The sequence below is a fragment of the Argiope bruennichi genome, chromosome 1 (assembly GCF_947563725.1).
Source record: "Argiope bruennichi chromosome 1, qqArgBrue1.1, whole genome shotgun sequence".
Classification (NCBI taxonomy): domain Eukaryota; kingdom Metazoa; phylum Arthropoda; class Arachnida; order Araneae; family Araneidae; genus Argiope; species Argiope bruennichi.
Window position 1 is genome coordinate 137,448,386 of NC_079151.1, and position 22,242 is coordinate 137,470,627.

Genomic DNA, 22,242 nt, shown 5'->3' on the forward strand with positions numbered 1-22,242 from the left:
TTTTTATACAAAAATTCACTGTTATAATACATATTTTCTCACTTTTTATTGATTATTCCTTCATTTATTTCAAACCACATTTAATGCGAACGCGGCCGCGGCCCGATGAATCATAGAAGCAGCTGCCGGTAGCATATCCAGTTAAAATAGAATGGCTTTGTTATGTTAGTTTATGTACCGTAATGCACGTTTCAAGAATTTATTGGAGAAAAAGTAAGTTAAAGAATATATACTGTTCACATTTTAACATAAATTCTGTAATCTCCACTGTGGTACACTTAAAAAAACATTGAGCATACCCCAAGAACAATTTACGAATACTGTATGTACTATTCAGTTATAATCAGGAACAGCGACAAAAACATTAGGGTATGTTTCACACCGACGAAACATTGAACAAGGAGAAAACGAAGCTGTTTTCCTACCACAACTTGTATTTTGCACACAACACGCAGGAAAATCATCGCTTCCAATGCAATATTGCCAACGCAACGCCTTGCCTTCCTCATTTAATTACGATAAAAGGAAACTAGACAGGATAATACGAGAACCGGATATTCGGGAGTGTACTGTATATAGAATTATCTAATTATGCATAATGATGCTCTTCATTATTTTCTATCCTTAGTAATTTAAGCTGACAAATGACTTAGTGAATTAAAACAAAGTAGGTCTGAGGACCAGAAGAAAGATTATTTTGAATTCTGAATCTTCTGACTGTTCTTATGCAGCATTATTCATAAATGTGTTTGCGAATTTGGACTTTGCCAATGAATTTCTCTTTGCATTCAGTATAAAAGTCTTCCTAGATTTTTTTTCAAACGAAGCACATTGTAGGTTTGTTTTCTCAAAAGACTTCCAGGCAGACAACTTAATCCTTTCAGACTTCCATGGTTCGAGAACCTGTGCATTATGCCACCACGTAACCTCTCACTTTCCTTTACTTACTACTCTATTAACTCAAAATATGCAACATCATTGTGAAGATACCTTAGAATATTTTTATCTAATACAGTTCTTTCATGTGTGAAAAGCAGGGCTGGGCCAAGAAATCACGTAGTGAAAAACAGCTTTTGCTAATAATTTCTCTATGCTGAAAATCATATTATTCATGTAGCTTATTTGTTCCGCAGTGACCTCAACATTTTATGTCACTTTCTCTAATAGCCAGATAGTGCTCATTAAAAATGAATAACAATCACTTCACTAGAGATTCTGTGAAACTTTCAGAAATTGTCTCTTTTATGTATTGTTCTTTTTTTATTTATATAGTTTTTCAAATTGAATTTTTTTTAGATCTACCGAGGACATTTTGAATCTATTATGAACTAAATGACTGCCTTGAATTTTTCTGACTCTCAATTTACGAAATGTTTTTAACACTATTCTCTATTTACAATGCAACATTGTCTCTGATTAGGGTAAAGTTTTTTTTGTGGAATTTTGGTCCTTTTTTGTCTTGTTTTGTTTTGTGTTATCTTGTCCATTGTAGTGATTAATCTATTTTTACTTTCTCGCATAGGAATTATTGAAAAAATATTGTAATCGTCAAAACATTAGAACTCGTGATCTTGACGAATCCACATGTTTTAGAACACCTGAAGTTCGAAAAAAACATTTTTAGCATTATGTCTCTCTGCCCATCTATCTTTTTGTGACAAATATAACTTGTCGTTGATGCTCATGAAAAGAACTCAAACTCAATAAATAAATTAATGCTCATTTAGCGGACTGTCATTCCCTTTTGTCTCGCCTCTCCGAAAGGAGAGGAGGGTGAGTGATTCCGTCTCAAATAGGCTCTCCTCACCCAAAGTGGAAATGCCTTCTCGTGGCGCGAGACGTTACGGAGGAAGACACTCCGCCAACTTGTCTTGGCGTAGCAGAGTCTTCTTACTCCAAACTAAATTTCCACTGGATACCAGTTGCGAGGAGCTTCAGCTGCGAAAACCATAGCGGCGGTTCTGTTCTTGTTGACGACCGGGCGCCCCAGTTGGCACTTCTACGATGCGAAATCCCGTAGTAGGCGTTAGCTTGAACTCCGTCTGCGATTGGAAGCTGCTGAACAACCAACCTCTGGTTCCCCCGCATCCCTCTCTCAGTTCTGGGCTGGGAGGAGACGTCAGTCTAGGCTGTGTGTGCCGGATAGTTGGAGAGCGGATCCCTCGCGGACCAACCTCTGCTGTTTGTGCTTAACCGGTCTAAGCAGTCTTCTCTGTAGCGAGGAGCCTGGGAGGGGGTATCTCTAGTTAAGTGGCCTTTACGGTCTCTCATACCTCATTAAATGGGTTACACCTTAAATGTAGTGCAGCTAGATACTTGTTAGTTCACATTCATTATTTTCTACAAGTTCCTTTTGACTTAACTTTAAATTATCAGGCCTCTGCAGGCAAAAATAAATAGTTTAAATTGCCGTTAAAACACATTTTTACACACGCAAACTCTTTCCATTTTTAGTTATTTCGCTCGCGTGTTAGATCCTTTACGCGGTAAATATCTCATTAACTTCTTCAAAATTGTAAATAATGTAAATATCCCTAGTTACTTTTTCTTCTTTTTGTGCGTATTAGCACCTCTAGACTTCTGCTCAGTTTAAGTGCCGCACCAAAAATACAAAAACATTTTAAAATTATAAAACACAAAAATAAAATAAAATTCCGCACCACGGAAGCTATTATGCACGTTGTGTGGTGACTGGGCTAGTCGTAAAAACCGAGGAAGAGGAAATCTGTCTTACCTGCCCTTCAATGGCAGCCATCTCACGCCACTGTTGGGAATCACTGGGGTGACCCAGGCCCTTCGGCAGAACGGGGATGGCGGTAAGACAGATGGAGACTTTCGGAGTGGCACCTCTAGCTCGGTACCTGTTGTGTTCCCTTGCTCTTAGAAGGGGAGACGGATGGCTCCACGTTCCTGACTTACTTGATCTCTTCGAGAAATCCTCTGGGGGGAGTCCCTTGCTGCGCGTAAGTTTGGTGAGGAGGTACCCTCGGATCGTGCTGGGACGGCACGTTGAGACGGGTTAGTTTTGGTAAGGGCCCTGTTAGTTTGCCTTCGTAGACTCCAGGGACTTTCTCGTTGGAAACTTTCTTCTGACTAGGGGTCCAGAGGAACGGGGCGGTTCTGGTTTCATCTACCGTAAAAAGAAGAACAAACCCTGTCCCAAATTTCAAATATGGCTACAAACAAAGAAAATGCGAATATGGCGAAAAGCGACTCTCGTCCTAGCTTGAATTTTCTATCGGATGATAGCGATATTTACGATAATGCTAAGGAAAATGCTATTCTTGCGGCAGATTCTCCTCTGCGCAATCCTCCAACTACTTCGGCAGTTGTGGAGAAAATTAAAAACAAGAAACACTCGCTTAGTTCCCGGTTTCTTGCGGCCAAGGCCAATAAAACTGCTACCACCGCAGACTCTACGAAGCAAAAGAAGCGCAAAAAGCGCCTGGCCAAATCTTTGAAAAAAGCGAAACAAAAACTTACAGAGAAGCATCTTAACCTCTTTCCAGAGGGTGTTTCGCTTCAACCCCTCCCTAAGGTCAGTTGCACTTACATTGACAAAATGGAAAGTGAGGACCTCATCCCGGGTACTCCGGAGTCCCAACAGGGAATCATTAACAACTTTGAAAGGTCCCACTTCTCCGCAGTAAACGATCTGCAGACTTTTATAGCTAAACACAAGCTTAAAAGCAATGCTGCAGAAGAGCTCATGAGGATCTTCACTCGACTTGTCGAAACTTTCGACATGAGTGCGATCAACAAGAGAATTGATACCATCGAAGAAAAAGTGGGCATTTCAGCGACGCCTCCAGCCCAACCAGTCAAAACAAAAACCTATGCCTCAACAGCTCAACAGTGGTCGCAGGGTCTCCTGCCCACCCCCAAGACGACAACTCCTAAACCAAAAATCACAGGTCCTCCCAAGACACTTCCACCAAAACAAAAAACTCCACAGCCGGTCAATGTTCAAAAGGCCGCTGGGAAAACAGACTTTGTCTCACTACCCACAGTCCTCGTGGTCCCCAAAACATCGGATCCCATGGAGGAAGTTGAAAAAGATAAAATTAACATCAAGCCTCTTTTGGAGGCAAACATCAGTCCCAAGGCTCTGGGAATTAGAATCATTACTTGTAGAGTGACTAGTTCAAATAACACCCTAGTTACAGTACAAACACAAGACATGGCTAATAAACTTATGGCAGCCATAAATCAACATGCCAACCTACAACAAATTTTTGAGGCGCGCCTTCCAAACAAGCGCGACCCACAAATAATCATTTATTATATTGATCATACTAACCAGAATAAATCTGATGAAGAAGAAGAGTTTATATCAAGACTAAGAGCTGACAACAACCTGCCACCTGGCAAAATAAGGGTCCTTTTCAGGAAGCCTGGCAGGGGGGCCAGATCGCACTGGGTTCTCTCAGTTTCCCTGCAGATTTTTAAAATAATCAAAACAGAAAAAAGGCTTCATTTTGGATTCGGTTCCAAAAAGTTCAGAGAACATCTGGAACCAATCCGTTGCCAAAACTGCCTTAAATTCGGCCACACAAAAGGCAATTGCAAATCTCAAACCGCCTGTAGCAAATGCTGCGAGAACCATCCCACAAAAACATGCTCAAAAACAAACAAAATATGCCGTTTCTGTCGGGAGAGTAATCAAAGACAAAAAACCTCGTTCAGAACGGACCATTCAGCCACTTCCTTAAATTGTCCTTTTTATCTAAAGAACATAGCCAGACTACGAGCATTTACTAATTATGTGTAGTGCTCCCCTCTCTAATCTTTTTAGCTGGACACTCTTTCAGGGCAATGTTGGCCATTCATATAAAGCAACCAAAGAGTTACCAAATCTCTTCTCCAGTAACATTCCGGACATTTACTGTATTCAAGAGCCCTATATCTACGCAGGTTCCACTTTTCTCCCCACAAAATGGCGTACTATCTTCCACCCTGAAGGTAGGGTGTTAATTTCCATCCGAAACACCAACATTGCAGTAGTCACTAGTCATATAAATAAACATTTTGTCTGTATTGAAGCAAAGTTAAGAAGTTAGCAAAGGTCTCGATACCTTCTCAATCATCTCATTTTATTTTCCACCATCTTCAAATAAAAACAACTTGTTCCAAGAACTTAACGAGTTAATAGACGCAATCCGACCAAAGCAGTGGTTCCTTGTCGGGGACGGCAATATTCAGTCTGGGCTGTGGGGACCAGACAGGGACGATATCAAGCGCAAACGGGATTTTGGCGGGCCAATGATTGATTTCATCCTGTTCCAGAATCTCCTTGTGTGGAATGACCCCACTGCTGGTCCAACCTTTCAAACCAATAACGGTCGTAGCTGGATCGATGTCACACTATCTACATCATCCCTCTATGATCGCAAAGATTCGTGGCAACTCGAGAGATCTACGCTCAGTGATCATTCGTACATTCTTTTTTCCCTTGCTGGTCAAGTCTTTTCTCCTCCTAAACAACTCCACATCAGCAAGCGTAAACTTAAACAACTCGCAATAACTATTGAAAATTATTATAAAACTCACTTGGACACAGTCCAAAAACTTAAATCAAAAGCCGAAGTGGATAATTTCATTACTCATCTCACTTCCCTTATACACAGTACTTGCTTTTCCTCCGTAACAAACTCAAAACCACACGTAGTCCCCTGGTGGGATTCTACGCTTGAGACTCAAAGAAAATTGACCAGAGCACTTCGCTCGAGGTACCAGAGATGCAAAAACCCTGCGGAAAGAGCCAAAAGGCGTCAAACCTTTAAAAGGGAGGAAGCTAAATATAAGTGGTTAATCGGTACCAAAAGCAGACAAGCCCTGGAGAATCTCTGTGTCTAAACGACTAAATTTAACCCTTTTGAACTTCCTTACAAAATCGCCAGAGGAAAAAATCAGACCACAAATTGATTTTCAAACAGTTAAAAATCAGTCGGGGCAATTGACCTCTGGTCTGCAAGACACCATTCAGGAAATTATCAGAACACTATTTCCAAGGGATGAACTACTGGACGAAACTCAGTCGCAGAAATTAATCAGGAACACCAATAAACTTTACCTCTCTCAATTTTCTGATCCTAAATTCACTCGGCAAGAGATCCGCCAGGTAATCCATACTTTTAAACCAAACAAGTCTCCTGGTCCGGATGAACTTACACTGGAAACCATCAAAATCCTTTTCCGACATAATCCAGGGGTTATTGAACATTTATTCAATACCTGCTTAAGTTTAGGACACTTCCCTACCTCTTGGAAAGAAGCTAAGGTTGTTTTAATTCCTAAGCCGGATAAGAACCTACAACTAGCCAATTCTTACAGACCAATTTGTCTTCTCTCCATCCTAGGCAAAATTTTGGACAAATTAATCACCCAGAGAATAACGTTCCTTCTTCACAAAAAACATCTCCTGCACCAAAATCAGCATGGTTTTAAAACTGGCCGCTCCTGTGAGACTGCGCAATTCCAACTTTGGCAAGCAGTTCAAAATGCCCTCCGGCACAAAGGCAAAGCCTGCATCCTGTCAGTTGACGTAAGTGGTGCATTTGACAACGTCTGGCGAGAAAGCATTCTGCACCAGCTCACTCTCGCTGGCTGCCCACAAAATCTGTTTAACATCATTAAAGATTACTTCCGCCAACGTCATGGCACTGTAAAAATACAGGGAAACTCCTGGAGTTTCCAAATTGAAAGAGGCGTTCCACAGGGCTCCTGTTGTGGGCCGGGTTTCTGGAACTTAATTGCTGACACTTCCCTTAATCTTCCGCTTCCGGCTGGCTGCTTCATTCAAGCCTATGCTGATGATTTGGTAGTGGTAATTAGGGGAACAAGCAAAACTGATCTGGAAACTAAGGGAACTGAAATCTTACACACCCTTTTCCAGTGGGGCAAAACGCACAAATTGACTTTTGGCCTAGATAAAACGATTCTAATGCCAATTACTTTCGGTAACAGACTCGATGCAGCTGATCCTCCGCGCATATCCTTTCAAAATTCTTTCATCAAAGTTTCTACATCTTTTCGCTACCTTGGTGTCGTCTGGGATAGCAAACTCACCTTTACCGAGCACTTTCGGCAGGTCCGTCGAAAAAGTGACCTTCTCATATATAATCTCAATACTGTTGCTAACAAATTTTTCTCAAGACACCACCACCTACTCAAACGTATTTACTCTGGTGCCTTCGAACCATATGTCCTTTTCGGCTATGGGGCCTGGGGCCACAGACTTAAATACAAGCAAATAAAAAGAACATTTGAGATCATTCAGAGAAGACCTCTTGTCAAAATTTTGAAGGCATACCGGACAACTAGTACTCATGCCCTTCAAGTTTTGGCAGGCATTCTACCCCTCCACCTAAGAGCCAAAGAGCTATTTCCCAACTTCCTTGTCAAAACCCAAAAGATTCAAGTTAAGTTTAATGATTCTATCCTAGATCCAGACTTATACGAACCTACCCTTAACCCTTACGAGCAACACCCTTGTGAGTGGGCTACATATCCTTTTGGTAAAACTCCACCTTCCGGTGACGACATCGAAATTCACACAGATGGCTCCAAAATTGACAACAAAGTAGGATCAGCCATTGCCTGTTACTACTTTAACAAACTTGTCCATATCGACTCGCATAGGCTGGAAGACCACGCCACTGTTTTCCAAGCCGAAGCCTATGCTCTATACATGGCACTTGATTTTATTGTTAATACAAACTCATGGAGTAACACCTCAATATTCTCAGATTCGCTCTCGCTTCTGACTGCTCTCGCTTTCCCAAAAAGAAAAACCTGGGTTTTAAAACAACTCATTGACAAAATTAAAATTGTCAGTGCCAACCACCGGCCCAAGTTCTTCTGGGTTAAGGCACATATCGGTGTTACAGGAAACGAGGAAGCGGATAAACAAGCAAAACTTGCAACACACAAGGATACAGTTGATTCGCGTGTCCCTAGGTCACACAATACTCTTAAATCAGACATTCGCCGTAACATTATTGAAGAATGGCAAAATGAATGGGCGTCCACCACCAAAGGTCCACAGACCCATCAATACTTGCCCAAGGTTTCTACCAAGATAAAAACATTTCATCCTTCAATCATTCAATTCCTTTCTGGTCACGGAAGGTTCCCGTCTTATTTCAAGAAGTTCGGCATCACTGATAATCCGCTCTGCGATTGCGGTGATGTCGGCACAGCTGACCACTATGTTTTTGAGTGTGTTTTAACACAGTCACTCCGTCAAAAACTTAACCTCATTCCATCTAAAGATCTTATGATACAGGATCCTAAGAACCTACACGTTATTCAACAAATAATAACGTGGGTTAATGATTACTTTCCTAGGCTCTAGTTAGCCACCGCTGTTAGCTCTGCCTAACGGGTGGGTTGGGTGTTTCCCTTGGCAAAGACCCATGTGGGTAGCTTATAGAAGATAATTTACCGGTCTCCATCATCTCCGCCAACGATGTGCTTCGTGCACGGGGTTGGGATGGAGTGCCGTAATGAATGTCATTCACTTTTAATCCACACTCAATAATTTGACAAGAGCAGATGGTACACACATCTCTCCCCGGCTGCTCGCCACTCAACTCGCTGATTTACACAAAAACTCTTTTATCATACAGATGGCGCGATGGTAGTGTGCGGAGATACATAACTCAAGAATACTTTGAACTAGACGGATAAAATTTGGTATATGGTATTTATACTAAAATTTTAGATTTCGATCACGTTTTGAGCAAACTCTGGTTCTTAAGAGATCTGTTTGGTTTTTCCAATATAATAAAATACAATAATAACAAAATGTAAAGATTGAAATAGATAAAATTCAGTACTTAGACTTAACATTCTTTGAGTAGACAATTTTTGAACCAAGTCCAACTAGGAGTTTACCGTTTGTCGCTCTGTAATTTCAGAAATATGTAAACTCGACAACTCAAAACACATTGACTTAAATATATCATATATGGCATGCAGTTTTTAGATTAGTTCTGCCTCAAATTTTTGTTGAAATTCGATTTTCGAGTGCTATTAACCGCATGCCAGGGATCATCGCCAAAATCCTTGTTAAGAATCATACGTTAGAATCAGTAAAAATACTAAATTCATTTCAAAGATTAATATTCGTAACTATTACATATCAATGTCATGTATGGCATAACATAACATTTTTTGTATAAAGTATACGAGAATACTTTGGGGAGACAGCTCCTTATGGTTTAAAATTATTTCAGTCCTAATTTTTCAGTTAACTTCACTGAGTAACCAAGATTAACCCTTTTTCCTTACACATTTTCCCCTCATTTACAAAGTCCTAAAGCAGCTATATCTTTCTACCATTAATTATCTGCAATTGTAGACATTTATCTTCATTTTTTTACTTTCTCAAAAAAGTCACATCTGTTGCTAATCTCTTTCATTCAACCCTTTCGCAAAAAATTATCCAATTAATTTTTTCCTCACTCTTTTGTTCACCCCTATTAATGGAGAATTTTCTCAATTCTAGGTGCAAAAGCTTGCAGTGATGTCAAAGTTATAAGTGCTCTTTAGATACCAATCAAATGATTAAAGCTGGATTGTATCATAAGAAAATGTCACATTCCTCTTTTGTGATTAACTTTTGACTCATGAATATGATTAAATATCTCTTTTAAAGACGGAAAAAACATCGTCGAAAAAATTTTTTTAGCTGGTTTAAATTCACTATTTTTATATTTCTTCATATTGACAATTTATACTAAGATACCAATTGTAAAAAGTAAGATAGCTGTAAAAATGAACAATAGAATGAAGTTGCTTTGAATTATGTTGGTGACTGCGATAAACCACCATTGGTCGATATCATGCAGAAATGACAATTTGATAACAATCAACTGATTTTATTTATTATTATTATTATTTTACTTTCAGTGAATATGTTAAACTTAAATTGTGGCTTTTTAGAAGTCATGCGACTATAAACTTGGCAATATATTCGTGACCAGTCGGGAAAAGAACCATCAAAGGTGTGAACTTGAACTGTCACTGGCTATAATATCAAATTTTAGGCTTCGGAATTGGAAGCTTTAGAGCTAACCTAACTCAGAAGTGTATGTCTGTGCTATCTTTAGGGAAGTTCACAGTTCAATTTCAAATATATTCAAGTTAATTTCGTTTTAGATTTTAGTCAAAGGGTGACTGACACAAATATCGTTGATAATGATAGATATGATGTTAAAATAATGTTTTTCTCTACAGTCATAGTTTTCCAAGGAAATAGCACCGTCAAACCCCCTTCGGGGGCATTTCAAACATGGGATTGAGACGTTTATAGAGTAGTAGTTGGTTCTCATCACCCTGGTGATACAGAAATAGCGTGGAGCGACCAATCTCTACTGATCCAGAGATATGTCTCCTACTGGAGGAATTCTACGGTGACGCTTAGGACTCAATTTTAGTTCCTGCTAATGCTATCATAGTGGTTAAGTTATTCAGATTTTCCCATGTTTTCTGTTAATTAATTACTCAGAAAATGTAACTCTTTCTCGTATTAATTATATTCAACTTGTGGTTCCATAATCCTTATGGGCATACTAATGTCCTCCCATGACTGTTTTTATAATTACTTTCATCAAATCTGGAATTCCATTTCCCTATAAATGTCCTAATGGCATCTTATGAATGCATTTATGTCCATTTTCTTTAATTCTAAAGTCCCATGATCTTTATACATGCTTAATAAAAATTTACAGAAACTTTCGATTATAGGAATATATCGTTATTCATTCTCCAGTGACGCTTATCAGACGTGCAATCTAATTTATTTTTTGAACCCATTGCCCATTGCGCATTGTAAAAGGAAATTCGATGCAGCATTAAATCCGAGCGTAATAATCTTCAACCGATGGCATCTGGTGATATATTTCTTCTGTGATGGTGGCACCATTATCTAATAGAAATATTTGTAGGAAATTCAATATCCTGATATATTTTGCATTTTTAACATGACTTTCAATTTTCTGAAGGAATAAAAACATTTGAAGATAAAAAAATAAGTATTTTACAGGCATTTGAATCTTATGGATATTACTCAAATAGTGAATGAAATCTTGACACAGATTTTGTTATTCCAATAGATGCGTTTTAAATTCTAGCCTAGTTTCGAAACCATGGTGGCCTAACAACAAAATATCGATTTTATGGTACTCTAATTTTTACGTCCTTGACAAAATTTAATTATATTAACTAAACAAACAGACACCATGTCATTTTATTTTATCTATTTGCAGAGCTGGTAGCGATCAGATTCTTTTCTGCCAAAGTGGATTTTAAAAATAATAGAAAAATTAGAAAACGTCAATATAATGTAAAATAATAATAGTACTCTAAGTTTGACGTCATTGGCAAAACTTAACTATCTTATCCAAATAAACACAACATAATTTTATTTCATCCATTTGGTTGCCCTCAGATTATTTTCTGTTTTAGTAGATTTTAAAAATAATAGAAAAATTAGAGAATGTCCATATAATATAAAAATAATGTTCTTATAACACTTTGTTCTTTATTCGTGAAATAAAGAAATGATTTTATGCCATTCGAGTGATTTAAAATATTATTGTTCGCTTCTTTGCATAAAGGGCAAGGTTTGAGAGCTTAAAACATTTTGTGGTTTATTTTTTTTTTCCTAACATAAATTCAAATTTTAAAAATAAACGACATTTATGCAAAAAAGTTGAAACCAGCTTGTAATTCCGACTGAAGTAGAGCTTTCATGCACAGTTACGGAAAAAGTAGTCACCCAGCTTCATCCACTATTTTTCATTATAAATTTTAAAAAAATTGACATTTGAAAAAAAAATTAATGAACTCTTAAATATTTTCATATTAACTATTTCAAAGGAGTCCGTATTTGTATTAGAAAAGAACAGACTACACAATTTTCATAACGCTTATTTTTCTCTTCAATTTTCACCACTACAATAAAAGTCGTTCGCAGAACCAAATTTCATTGTTCTACGTCTATTCATTTCGGAATTATGAGCAAATAAAATAGTGATCTTTTACATAAATTTTTTTTTCATTTATATCTCATTTAATAATTTTGTTACTGATTTGATTTTTTTATTAAACAAAATAATGTATTCTGCACATTTTTCAAGTGTATTTATCATCTTAAAGTAATTTTTAACAGTTGATATAATTTTTCAAAATTAGATTTCAAAAATTTTAAAGGGGAACACATATAAATTTAAGCATAAATAAACAGACAAGGCCAATTTATGAGGGAATAAAAAATTTCAGCTCACTCCTATAAATGATTGTTGTGTTATATTTTATGCATTGTATCTAAGATTATATACATTCAAATGATTGCAGGCGATTCTAAATTTATAGTACAGACATGGAGGGTAGTTAGGTAACTAGGATACGAAGGATATTTATATAAGAAACACAGAATAATATTTATATAAGACAATAAATCTATTTCTTTAGTCCTAAATACATGATATCTCAATTGAACTGAAATAAGAGGTATAGTTTCTTTCTACTCTAGTGAATATATTTAAATGCAATTTTTAGCAGTGATGTGTTTATTTAAAACAATCATTTATTGAACAGAATTTGAGGTGCGATGGATTAGGCATGGTGTAACTATCCCTTGACCACCCGTATCTCCCGATTTATCGAGCATCGGTTACTTTTTCTAAGGATATCTGAAGAGTCTTGTTTACAAGACTTCATTTGGATCAGCTGAGGATTTCGTTACTCGAATATCAGTAGCTTGTGGTTAAAGCTTATAAGGAAGTTAACAACTACGCTGCATGAGCAATTGCTTTTGTATCATGGCCATGTTACTGGGCTGCGAACCACAAGATTCCAGGTTCTGTCCTCGCTCATTCTAAATCACCACATTGGTGACCCGGACGTGATACCTTCAACCTTCGAGCAGCTGTTGTGGCCCCATCTACCCGCAACCAAAGTCGTCAGACTCATTTGACGCAGCAACCAAATTCGCCAGACTCACTTGGCGCAACAGCATCAGCAACTACTCACCCACACACGCTCGCCATAACGTTTGACACAACTCAAATAGGCACAGGCGCATTAGATACAACAGCTAATACATCACCACTCTACAGCCATATCGTTCGTCTCACCTCCGACTCACTGGAGGGAGAGTCTGCGGTGAAAGCTTATAAGCCAGATAACAACTACGCTGCGCGAGCAATTGTTTTTGTATCATGGTCATGTTACTGGGCTGCGAATCACACGGTCCCAGGTTCTATCCTCGCTCATTCTAAATCACCATAAGCTGCAGCGCTTGTGCTTGAAATACGTGACATATTTGGAAGTGCATGCCTGTCGCACCCACCAATGATCCTGTCATGGATCGCTATTGATGGAAGTAATTTTGAACAGTTCTTGAAAGCATTGAGCACATACATTCTTGCACAGTAATAGATTTTTTCAAATAAATGAACCACTGTTGAAAATTTTATTAAAATATCTTCACTACAATAAAAATTAGAAATTAAATATCGTGTTTCAGCTGAATTGAGACACACTGTATTTATGACTAAAGAAATGGGGTGAAACCGGGTTTATTTATGTGAATATTGCTTGTGCCCTTGTTCTTTGCCCGCCCCCCTTTAAAGTTATCATGTGAGAACATTATTAATTTTTAAGTCATTAACCAGTTTAAACCGGTTTGAAATAATCACGAGACTTCTCTCTCTCTCTCTCTCTCTCTCTCTCTCTATATATATATATATATATATATATATATATATATAATTTTTTTAAACTTTCATTTTTAATTTTTCTAGCTGGCAAACAAAGTTTTGGAGCTCGACCGATTTTGAGATGAAATAACAGCTATGATGTCATAGTTCTACGTCAGCCTTTTAAAAACGCATCTACTGTCAAAGAAGCATACATAATAATAAATTAATGCTGGTAAAAGCAGGTCAGCCTTTTAAAAACGTATCTGCTTTCAAAGAAGCATGCATAATAATAATGCAATACTGGTAAAAGCAGTTAAAAATATATATGCGATTAAAAGATGATGATTAAAATTGACATTTATGCTTTATCCATTGTCTGCGCGATTTCGAGCTTCAATATTCATTGCCTACGAGATTTCGAGCTTCAAAACTCCCTAACCAAAACAACATCATGTTCTCACATGATAAAAAAAATGTTTATAGGAAATATTTCATTTCTTAACTTTATTACCTTCCCTTTGTCTTTACAATTACATTTTAACGGTAACATGAGTGACCTCTCATAATGCCTAGTTAAGAATAATTCTGGTTATGGCATGAAAGATTTAAAGATAATAAAATTAGACCAATAGATATTTCCTGCAATGTAACGTAGTATTTACACAATTTCAATTTTTTAAAAAAAATTTAGAGTCAATATATTGGAATAAAATTTCTAGCAATATCATTTGAAATGAGAAATTATTTCTCCCGTTTTTAACCTCTTTCTTCTTTCAAATTGTTGCATGCAAACAAGCTGGGATTTGAAAGTTATGTTTTTGCGCTTTCCGAAGAGAGCTGTTTCTATTCTATAATTCCAAAAACACTACAAAATGCATGCTATCATAATTTAAAATTTCGAATTAAAAAATATGCAACATTATTTTTCAAAAAGGGCAAAAATTATCGTCAGTCATTACTTCTTTATGAAAAGAAGTCTCCAAAAGAATACTCGTAAAAGATACAAACTGTTTCAAATATTTCTAAAGTGAAATCACTGTTAACAAGAAAACATCGGCTGATGTAGAAATCGATTGCAGTCTTTAAATACATCTGTAGCAGATATTAATACGCCAAGTTTCATAGTGTGAAAAATTTTAAAAATCGTGCCAACACCAGCGTTTGGCGAAATATATAGTTCGATACAGAACAATTTGGGTGAAAACTATTTCACAGGAAATAAATTAAAATTATTGTGATCTTTGATGAAACATGGGTTAACCTAAATGATTGCCACAAAAATTAATCTATTTAAAAAAATGTACAAAATGGCTCCCTCAAAAGTAAGGTAAATTTCAATACGGATTTTACGATTATCGCTCGTTTCTCCTATAACTGGAAATTAAATACAGGAAAAGGGTGGAAATAATTGTTACTCAAGTCAAGTAAAAGTTTTACATCTGACAGTTACAGAAGAAATTCCATTTCCTTAACTCCCAATGATTATTCATAATCAGTTAAAACATTTACCGTAACATACAATGCATAGGAAAAGTATGTAATAACTCTCATATTTCAAACTTTATTCTCAAACTCTTGGTATTCTACGGAATGACGGAATTTTATACATTGTTGGTAACAAATACATTAAATGAAATCAATTTTCATTTATCATAGCACCTCATCCTATCTTGACAATGACAGGTTTAGAGGGAGGTCCGATTCCAACATTATTGAAAGCTTTTACAATGATGCTGTACTGCATGCCCTTACGAAGATTGGTGATCAAATATTCTTGATATTCTCCTCGCTTGTTGTAGTCTACTGTCTTGAAGGTATACAACTGGCTGGAATCCTGCAAGCTCTTGTAACCCACATAAAAACCTGTCAGCTTTCCGTTCCATTCACTTTTAAGAGGAGGCTTGAGAAAATTGAAGAAGCTTTGAGTTAGATATATATAAGATACAGAGATACATAAACTACAGGTGGTTATCAAAATAATGGAAACATCTGTTAATAAAGATTACATTTAAGAATGCAGTTCGTAGGTTTTAGGCTATAATCCTAGCTATCAGGTTTTTTAAGGTATGTGCCTACCTTCGGAGACCTTTTTTTAGAATATTCAAATTTTCAATAAACAAAAGATGTTTTTATTTAAAATGGGGCATAAAACTTTAAATTTAAATGTAATTTGTATGAAATTATTATTAATTGTTGAAATATTGGTAATTTTTAATAAAATTTTAGCGAAAAATTACACTTACGATAAACTTTCTATTAAAAATTCTAGTAAATATATTTCAGTAATATTTATACACTAAATAAATAACACCCTTATTCGTGTGATGAACTAAAAGATTTGCAAAATTTTGAAAAGTTTTTGAACCATTTGAAATTTTGTGTCAAAACTCATTTTTTTAAACAAAAGACTCGTGTTTTTTCACAAAGCAAAACAATAAAATAAAAAAATGGAGATGGAGATTAGATTTTAGTTCATAACACAGATAATAAATATTTAAACATCTCCTCAAATTTTCAAAACAATATCTTAAAAATATGTTTTTGGTGATGTTTAGCATAAAACAAAATACTGAAAAACACAGTTTTTCAGAAAACACATTTAAATATTTTAATGCACCATAAAAATTTTTTTTACTCCTTTTTTATTCACCATATTTGTAGGTCAAACCCTCTTTAACTTCAGTTTTAACTAATTTTGATTTTTTTTTTTTTTTTTTTTTTTTTTTTTTTTTTTTTTGCTTTTAGCCTTTTTTTTTTTTCAGTTTAGTTGAAGGCAATGATTGACGTCTCGATTTCTTAACGCGCTCATCATCGATTCCCATATATATTTTTAAAGTCAGAGGATTAATTGGAATTTCCAAATGTTTAAAAATAGGTAATAGTCCTATATAGCCAGAATTAAGCAATATGGCTGTCACATATGCACCTGAAAACAAAGTTTCATGTTCCACAAAATGTTCTTTATGTAACCCCAATTGACCACAAGATGTTGTTGAAACTTTCATTATTGTTCTGTGTCATACCATGCAAACATTTTTTAATAACTCTCTATCACAGAGTTCTAAATATGTTGATTTTACCACTTTCTTCACATAAATAGGAAGACCTGGTGATTTTTCTGAATATTCTGTTCCATTGCTCATAGCTTGCTGATATCGACGCCAATTGTCACTCCCTTCTGGACACTGTCTATGCATAAAGTTTCAACTGCTAGAACAGAAATGAAAGAAAGCAGCTATAACAGCAGATTGCATTTTTCTACTACAGCAATTTCCATAGTAATTTTGAAGTTTATCGATAAATTTATTAGTTAATTTTTCTTTTCCACCGAGTCCTTTGGTCTTCTTTTTTAATTTCCTAAGTTGTGGCCCTACTCTTTTTTGAACTTGCCTTATACATTCAAGTTTTGTAACTGTATCTTTTCCGTAGACATCCTTTACTTTTAGAAATGCCTTAGAGTCCCCATCACCAAAATATTCGGTGTATTGTAACTCTCCTTTCAATACTGATCTTTCAAAAATTCTGTAAGACCTAACAGCTTTCATATTTTCTGATGACCCCTTGTAGTTAGAACATTCTTGGCTGCCAGTTATTTTTCTTTTACACCTTCTACAATATTGGATCATCACTTCTAAATCCAATATTGGGGTGAACCGGAGTTTAACTCTCTTCTTCGCCAAGTTGCGATAACGCGCCAAAGCGGGCAATCTTTATTATGAACTATGGACATCTGCTCCCTTGCTTTTGAACATTTCGCAAGACCATTGTTGGCGATTTTTGAAAATTTTGCCAAGCAGGGGGTTAAACTCCGGTCGTACCCAATATTGTTCCAGTATCTATGGAAAAAACTGAGACACAGCCATTTACTGACATATGGCCTCTTCGTTGCCATGTGCCATCTACAGAAACACCACAGGTTGTGCTTTTTTTTTTCAAATTTTCCCTTCTTTAGAGTGAACTTTCAAATTTTCTTCACAACAATACTTCGCTGATGCTAACAGTTTCAGTTCGTGAATTTTAAATGTTTATTTAGAGACATATAGTAAATTTAATGGGCCCAGCAATTTCTTCCCAGAAGAAAATCATCTGCCAATCAATCTTAATGCGAGTACCATTAAAGTATTTAAAGACGATCTTTTAATCATTTTGGGGTTTAACGTGAATCCAGTTATAAATCCACATTTACAAGTTATTGTAAAATTTCAGCAAAGACCTTCTTTGGAATCTTCAGTCAGTTTCACACCAGTTTCAAAGCACTGAGGGCAATAAAGAATTGCAAATATTCGAAGTAAAGTTTGGATATCGAATGTTCTGTTACCTTTTAACTCTGGAACGTCTGATTTCAGCACGTCAGGAGGTTTCAAGGTCTTCAGTTTTGCTGCAATTGCAGTAGACGCATCATTTTTAGTCTGAAAATTACTGTGCCTATTTCCATAAAAGGCACGTTTTTCCAGATTTTTTTATAACGAGCTTTCGACATTTTTATGTGATGAAAACTACAATTCACTTTCAAAACAGGAAAAATAAAAAGAATTATGCTAAAAGTTTGAACAAATCGATTGAAAACAAGAGCAACGCTTTTTAATTACGAATGTAAAGACGCTACAAACGATAATGGTATTGCTGTTCAGTTACTGAAGCTTGAATAAAAAAATTGCTGCCAGATTAAAAAAAATAATTAAAAAATGAAAAAAGGAAACGTTTATTTATAGTTTTAAAAAAAGATTTTGTCATTTATATCGATTAAAAGTTACAAAATAGACGCGTAAATGTATTGTATACATTTTTTGCGTCACTTTAAATTCCGACTACCTGTTGCAAAAAATCAACTTCCGGTTTATTAATTAGGCTGTAACTTTGCTTCCAATTCACGTAAGAACAAAAATGAAACAGTTCTGGAATCGTAAATATATGGGCTATAAAATAAGCACATAATAAAAATTCCAATAATTTTCACGAAAACGTTTATTTTAGGGTAGACACATAGCATATATTATGGTAATATGTTGGAGGTTTAGTAAAGATGTATACGTCTTGGATTTTTTGTCAAAAGCGTAAAATGTTACAGTTATATTTATGATCAGACGATTTATCTTTCTCACTTTTCCCCACAACAGGATGAGTACAAGTTTGGAAGACACTTACACAACCGTATGAGCTTTATTATCTCCTTCCAACTATCAGGGAAGCAGGTGGATCTCTAATGGTATGGGTAACCTTATTGCGATTCTTGGCGATCAAATCGTACTCTTGAAAGGAAGGATCATCAAGGAAAAGTATTGAGAAGTGGTTGGTGAGTGGTTCCATCCCTTGATGCAAATTTTGTTTCCTGCTTGAGATGGAATTTTCTCGGAAGCTAATGCTCTTATTCATACAATGGGACTTGTCCAATCGTGATTTGATGAACACGAAGACATAGTGGAACATTTATATTTGCTTTCATAGTTTCTAGACCTCACTATAATTTACATTATGGTCTATTTTAGGACGTTCAATTCAGAATTCATATCTGTCAATGGCATTTTTTCCAAAACATTCAAAATATCTCCATGAAAAATGGTACAATATTCTTCTTAATATTATTCTTCACTTGTATGATTCGATTTCCTAGCGAATCCAAGATATATTACAAGCTAAAAATGGCATTACGCCTTATTAATAGAAATTCTTGTATTCGTTTCTGGTGTTTTTATTATTTTGATAACCACCTGTAGAATGTATCAATGATTTAAGTCTGTTTATTCAATCACGATAACTATTCATCATTCCATTTTTATATCAATATCGAAAAAGAGATTTGTACGTATATTACAAAAACAGCAAAATTACAAAATAAAATTCTGTTTTTTTCTTGTGTTTATATGTAGAATTAATTGAAGCTAATGAGTAATGCAAAATGTTTTGTTGTAGCAGTTCCTAAAGGGTTAAATTTCAGCAGTTGAAAATATATCCATGTCACAAGCTTACTGCTGAAAGATTTAATAATATTTGAGTAATGGGAAATTTAGCTCTATAATTTGTAAATATATAAAATTTCAGAGCATTTAGTGCTTTTCATTTCTTAAATACTAGTTACTTAACAGAAGAGTAAATAAATCATTTCGATCAAAATTTACTTTACATAAAATTAAAATTTATTTTTATATCACTAACTGAATTCGTGATATTCGTCGCGAAAATTTATTACTTCGTTTTCTGCAGGGAAAAAAAAAGTTTCTTTTTGGAAATTGCTGGATTTATCCCCCCCCCCCCAAAAAAAACACCAATACATCCATATTTAGAAAACATAAATTAATAAAAAACGACTTCACTTATGTAAATCTGAGAGCAAATGAACAATTGTTATTAGAATAGAACATTGAAAAAAATGCTGTGATATATCTTTTATATAAGAGTAACAAAAAAAATATTTAAACTTATGGATGATGATCGAAAGTTACAATGTGAAATCAAGGTTAAGAGCACAAAAAATGTAATAAAATATTTTCAAAGCTTTGAAATCAAATTATTGACAGTTACAGTCAATATAAATAGGTGCATTGCTCTTTAATTTCTTTTAAATTGAAACCAAGTACATACTTCTGTGTAAGGTAAGAGTTTTTTACGTGCATTTTATTTCTAAAATGAAATACTATACTAAATGGAAGAAAAAATACAATAAAATATTTTATACCTTCCATGTCACAAACACAGACGTTAACATTTTCACTTCTGCCTTAACACGCCTAGGAGGTGCAGAGGGCTCTGCAAATCATTAAAAGTAACTATTATTATCATTTTATTCAATTTTTCAGAAATTTCTGAAATGTGAACATTTTGTATTTTATCTTTGTATTGCAGAATTAGATCAATAAGATCTAATTCTGCAATACAAAGTAAGTTGATCTAATTGCAGAATTAGATCAACTTACCCGTATTTTACGTTAAAGATGGCATTCCAGTGGTCTGGTGACTTAGCGACCTTTTGGTAGGATTCTTGGCAACTTGGCGACCAATTAGCTAGATTTGGCTAGAACGAGATATTTCTGAACAGTTTCATCACCTAAGCTCTAGGACCTTTACTAAGCGAGATAGCCTAGAAGCTTTCAGAACCTTGGCGAAACTCGGAGATCTTTACGTCAAGTCGGAAATAAATAAGCCGAACAGCATAGTGTGAGTAGTAGTGAAAACATTCAGGTTTGAATGCGAGTTTAGAGCAAAGAAGCTGTTATTTGTCTGAGGTATTTGAAACCTCTGCTCTTGGAAGCTTTTGCTCTAAATTAGCTGAATTGGAACGACATAATTATGACTCGTGTCAGTGAAATTTCCGACATTTTCTAGAATTTTTTTGCGAATAAAAGACTTCTGATATTCAGGAGACTGTTTTATCGATTCTCAGTCCATACGAAGCCCGGTACAATATATATATATATATATATATATATATATAGTAATAAAAACTAAGTTAATAGGAGAAAATAAAAATTAAACCAAATAAAAGAAGAATCCTTCCTGAAGACTTTTTCAAGGGTCTCCCTCAGGCAGGGATTCAAAAAAAGGGATTTTTTCTCTGACGGAATACATACTAAACAGTCTAATATCGATTCCTCGTGACCCGAAAATCCCCTGAAATTAGGCCTAAGAGATATACCCTTTTAACAAAAAAGAAAAACCCAAAACAATAAATTAGGAGAATACGTCAACTAATAAGCAAAAATACAATAACAAAAAACAACATAAAATAACCATATAATAACACTCAAACCAGTAATGAAAAGAAAAGGGAAAAAACATACCAGCAGCACGCAAAAAATTTTTAAATTTTCTGACAGTGTTTCCCCGTCGAAGCTGACGTATTCAAGGTAAAAAATAATTGGAGAGTCTCAGCGCCATCTATTGAGTTATCTAATATGCAACGGAAGGTCTATTTTTATTTTAGGTAAAGGATTAATCCCAAATCATACCTTGTTTTATTAAAAATTTCACATTGCAGTAGTTTCTGGGAAATTCATTATTAGTTAAATTTTTACTGAGGTTATTTGATGCTTCAATATAGGAATTTTTGTTATTACAAACACTTTTAATCCTTTTAAATTGGGAGAAAATTAGATTTTTGAAAATTTTAGAAATTAGATTAGAATGATAATTACAAAGTTTCGTTATTTTAAAGTTGAATTCATCCCTTTTATCGTAGATACCAACTATTGTTTTATCATTAGCAATTTCGATTTTCATATCCAGAAAAGCAGCTTCAGGTTGAATTTTATTTGTTTCAGTTAGAATTAAATCCTTTGGGTAGCAATTAGTAACAATACTGGTATCGTCTAAGTTTATCAAAAGTAGGTAGTCAATATACCTCCACCCGTTTATTAAATTATATTTAATTATTTTTTTCTCATAGTAATGTAGGAAAATATTAGATAAAGCACTTGATAAAGCTGTTCCCATTGGAATGCCCTTTACTTGTTTATGAAAATTGATTCCATTAAAAACGTAATTTTCAGTAATATTAAAATTACATAACTCTAGCTAGTTATTTTTAGGAATAACA

General features: G+C 35.2%; 1 protein-coding gene across 1 annotated transcript in view; it reads right to left on the reverse strand.

The window, feature by feature from the left end:
- Nucleotides 1-15,250: 15,250 nt before the first annotated feature.
- Nucleotides 15,251-22,242, reverse strand: part of LOC129968784 (protein sidekick-1-like) — a 47,370-nt gene continuing 40,378 nt past the window's right edge. Inside the window, exons 5-6 of the mRNA XM_056083073.1 lie at nucleotides 20,386-20,456; nucleotides 15,251-15,612 (exon numbers count right to left, since the gene is read on the reverse strand). Of these exons, the coding sequence (XP_055939048.1) occupies nucleotides 15,373-15,612; nucleotides 20,386-20,456 (311 nt within the window). The 3' untranslated portion in view covers nucleotides 15,251-15,372. The remainder of the gene's footprint in view (nucleotides 15,613-20,385; nucleotides 20,457-22,242) is intronic.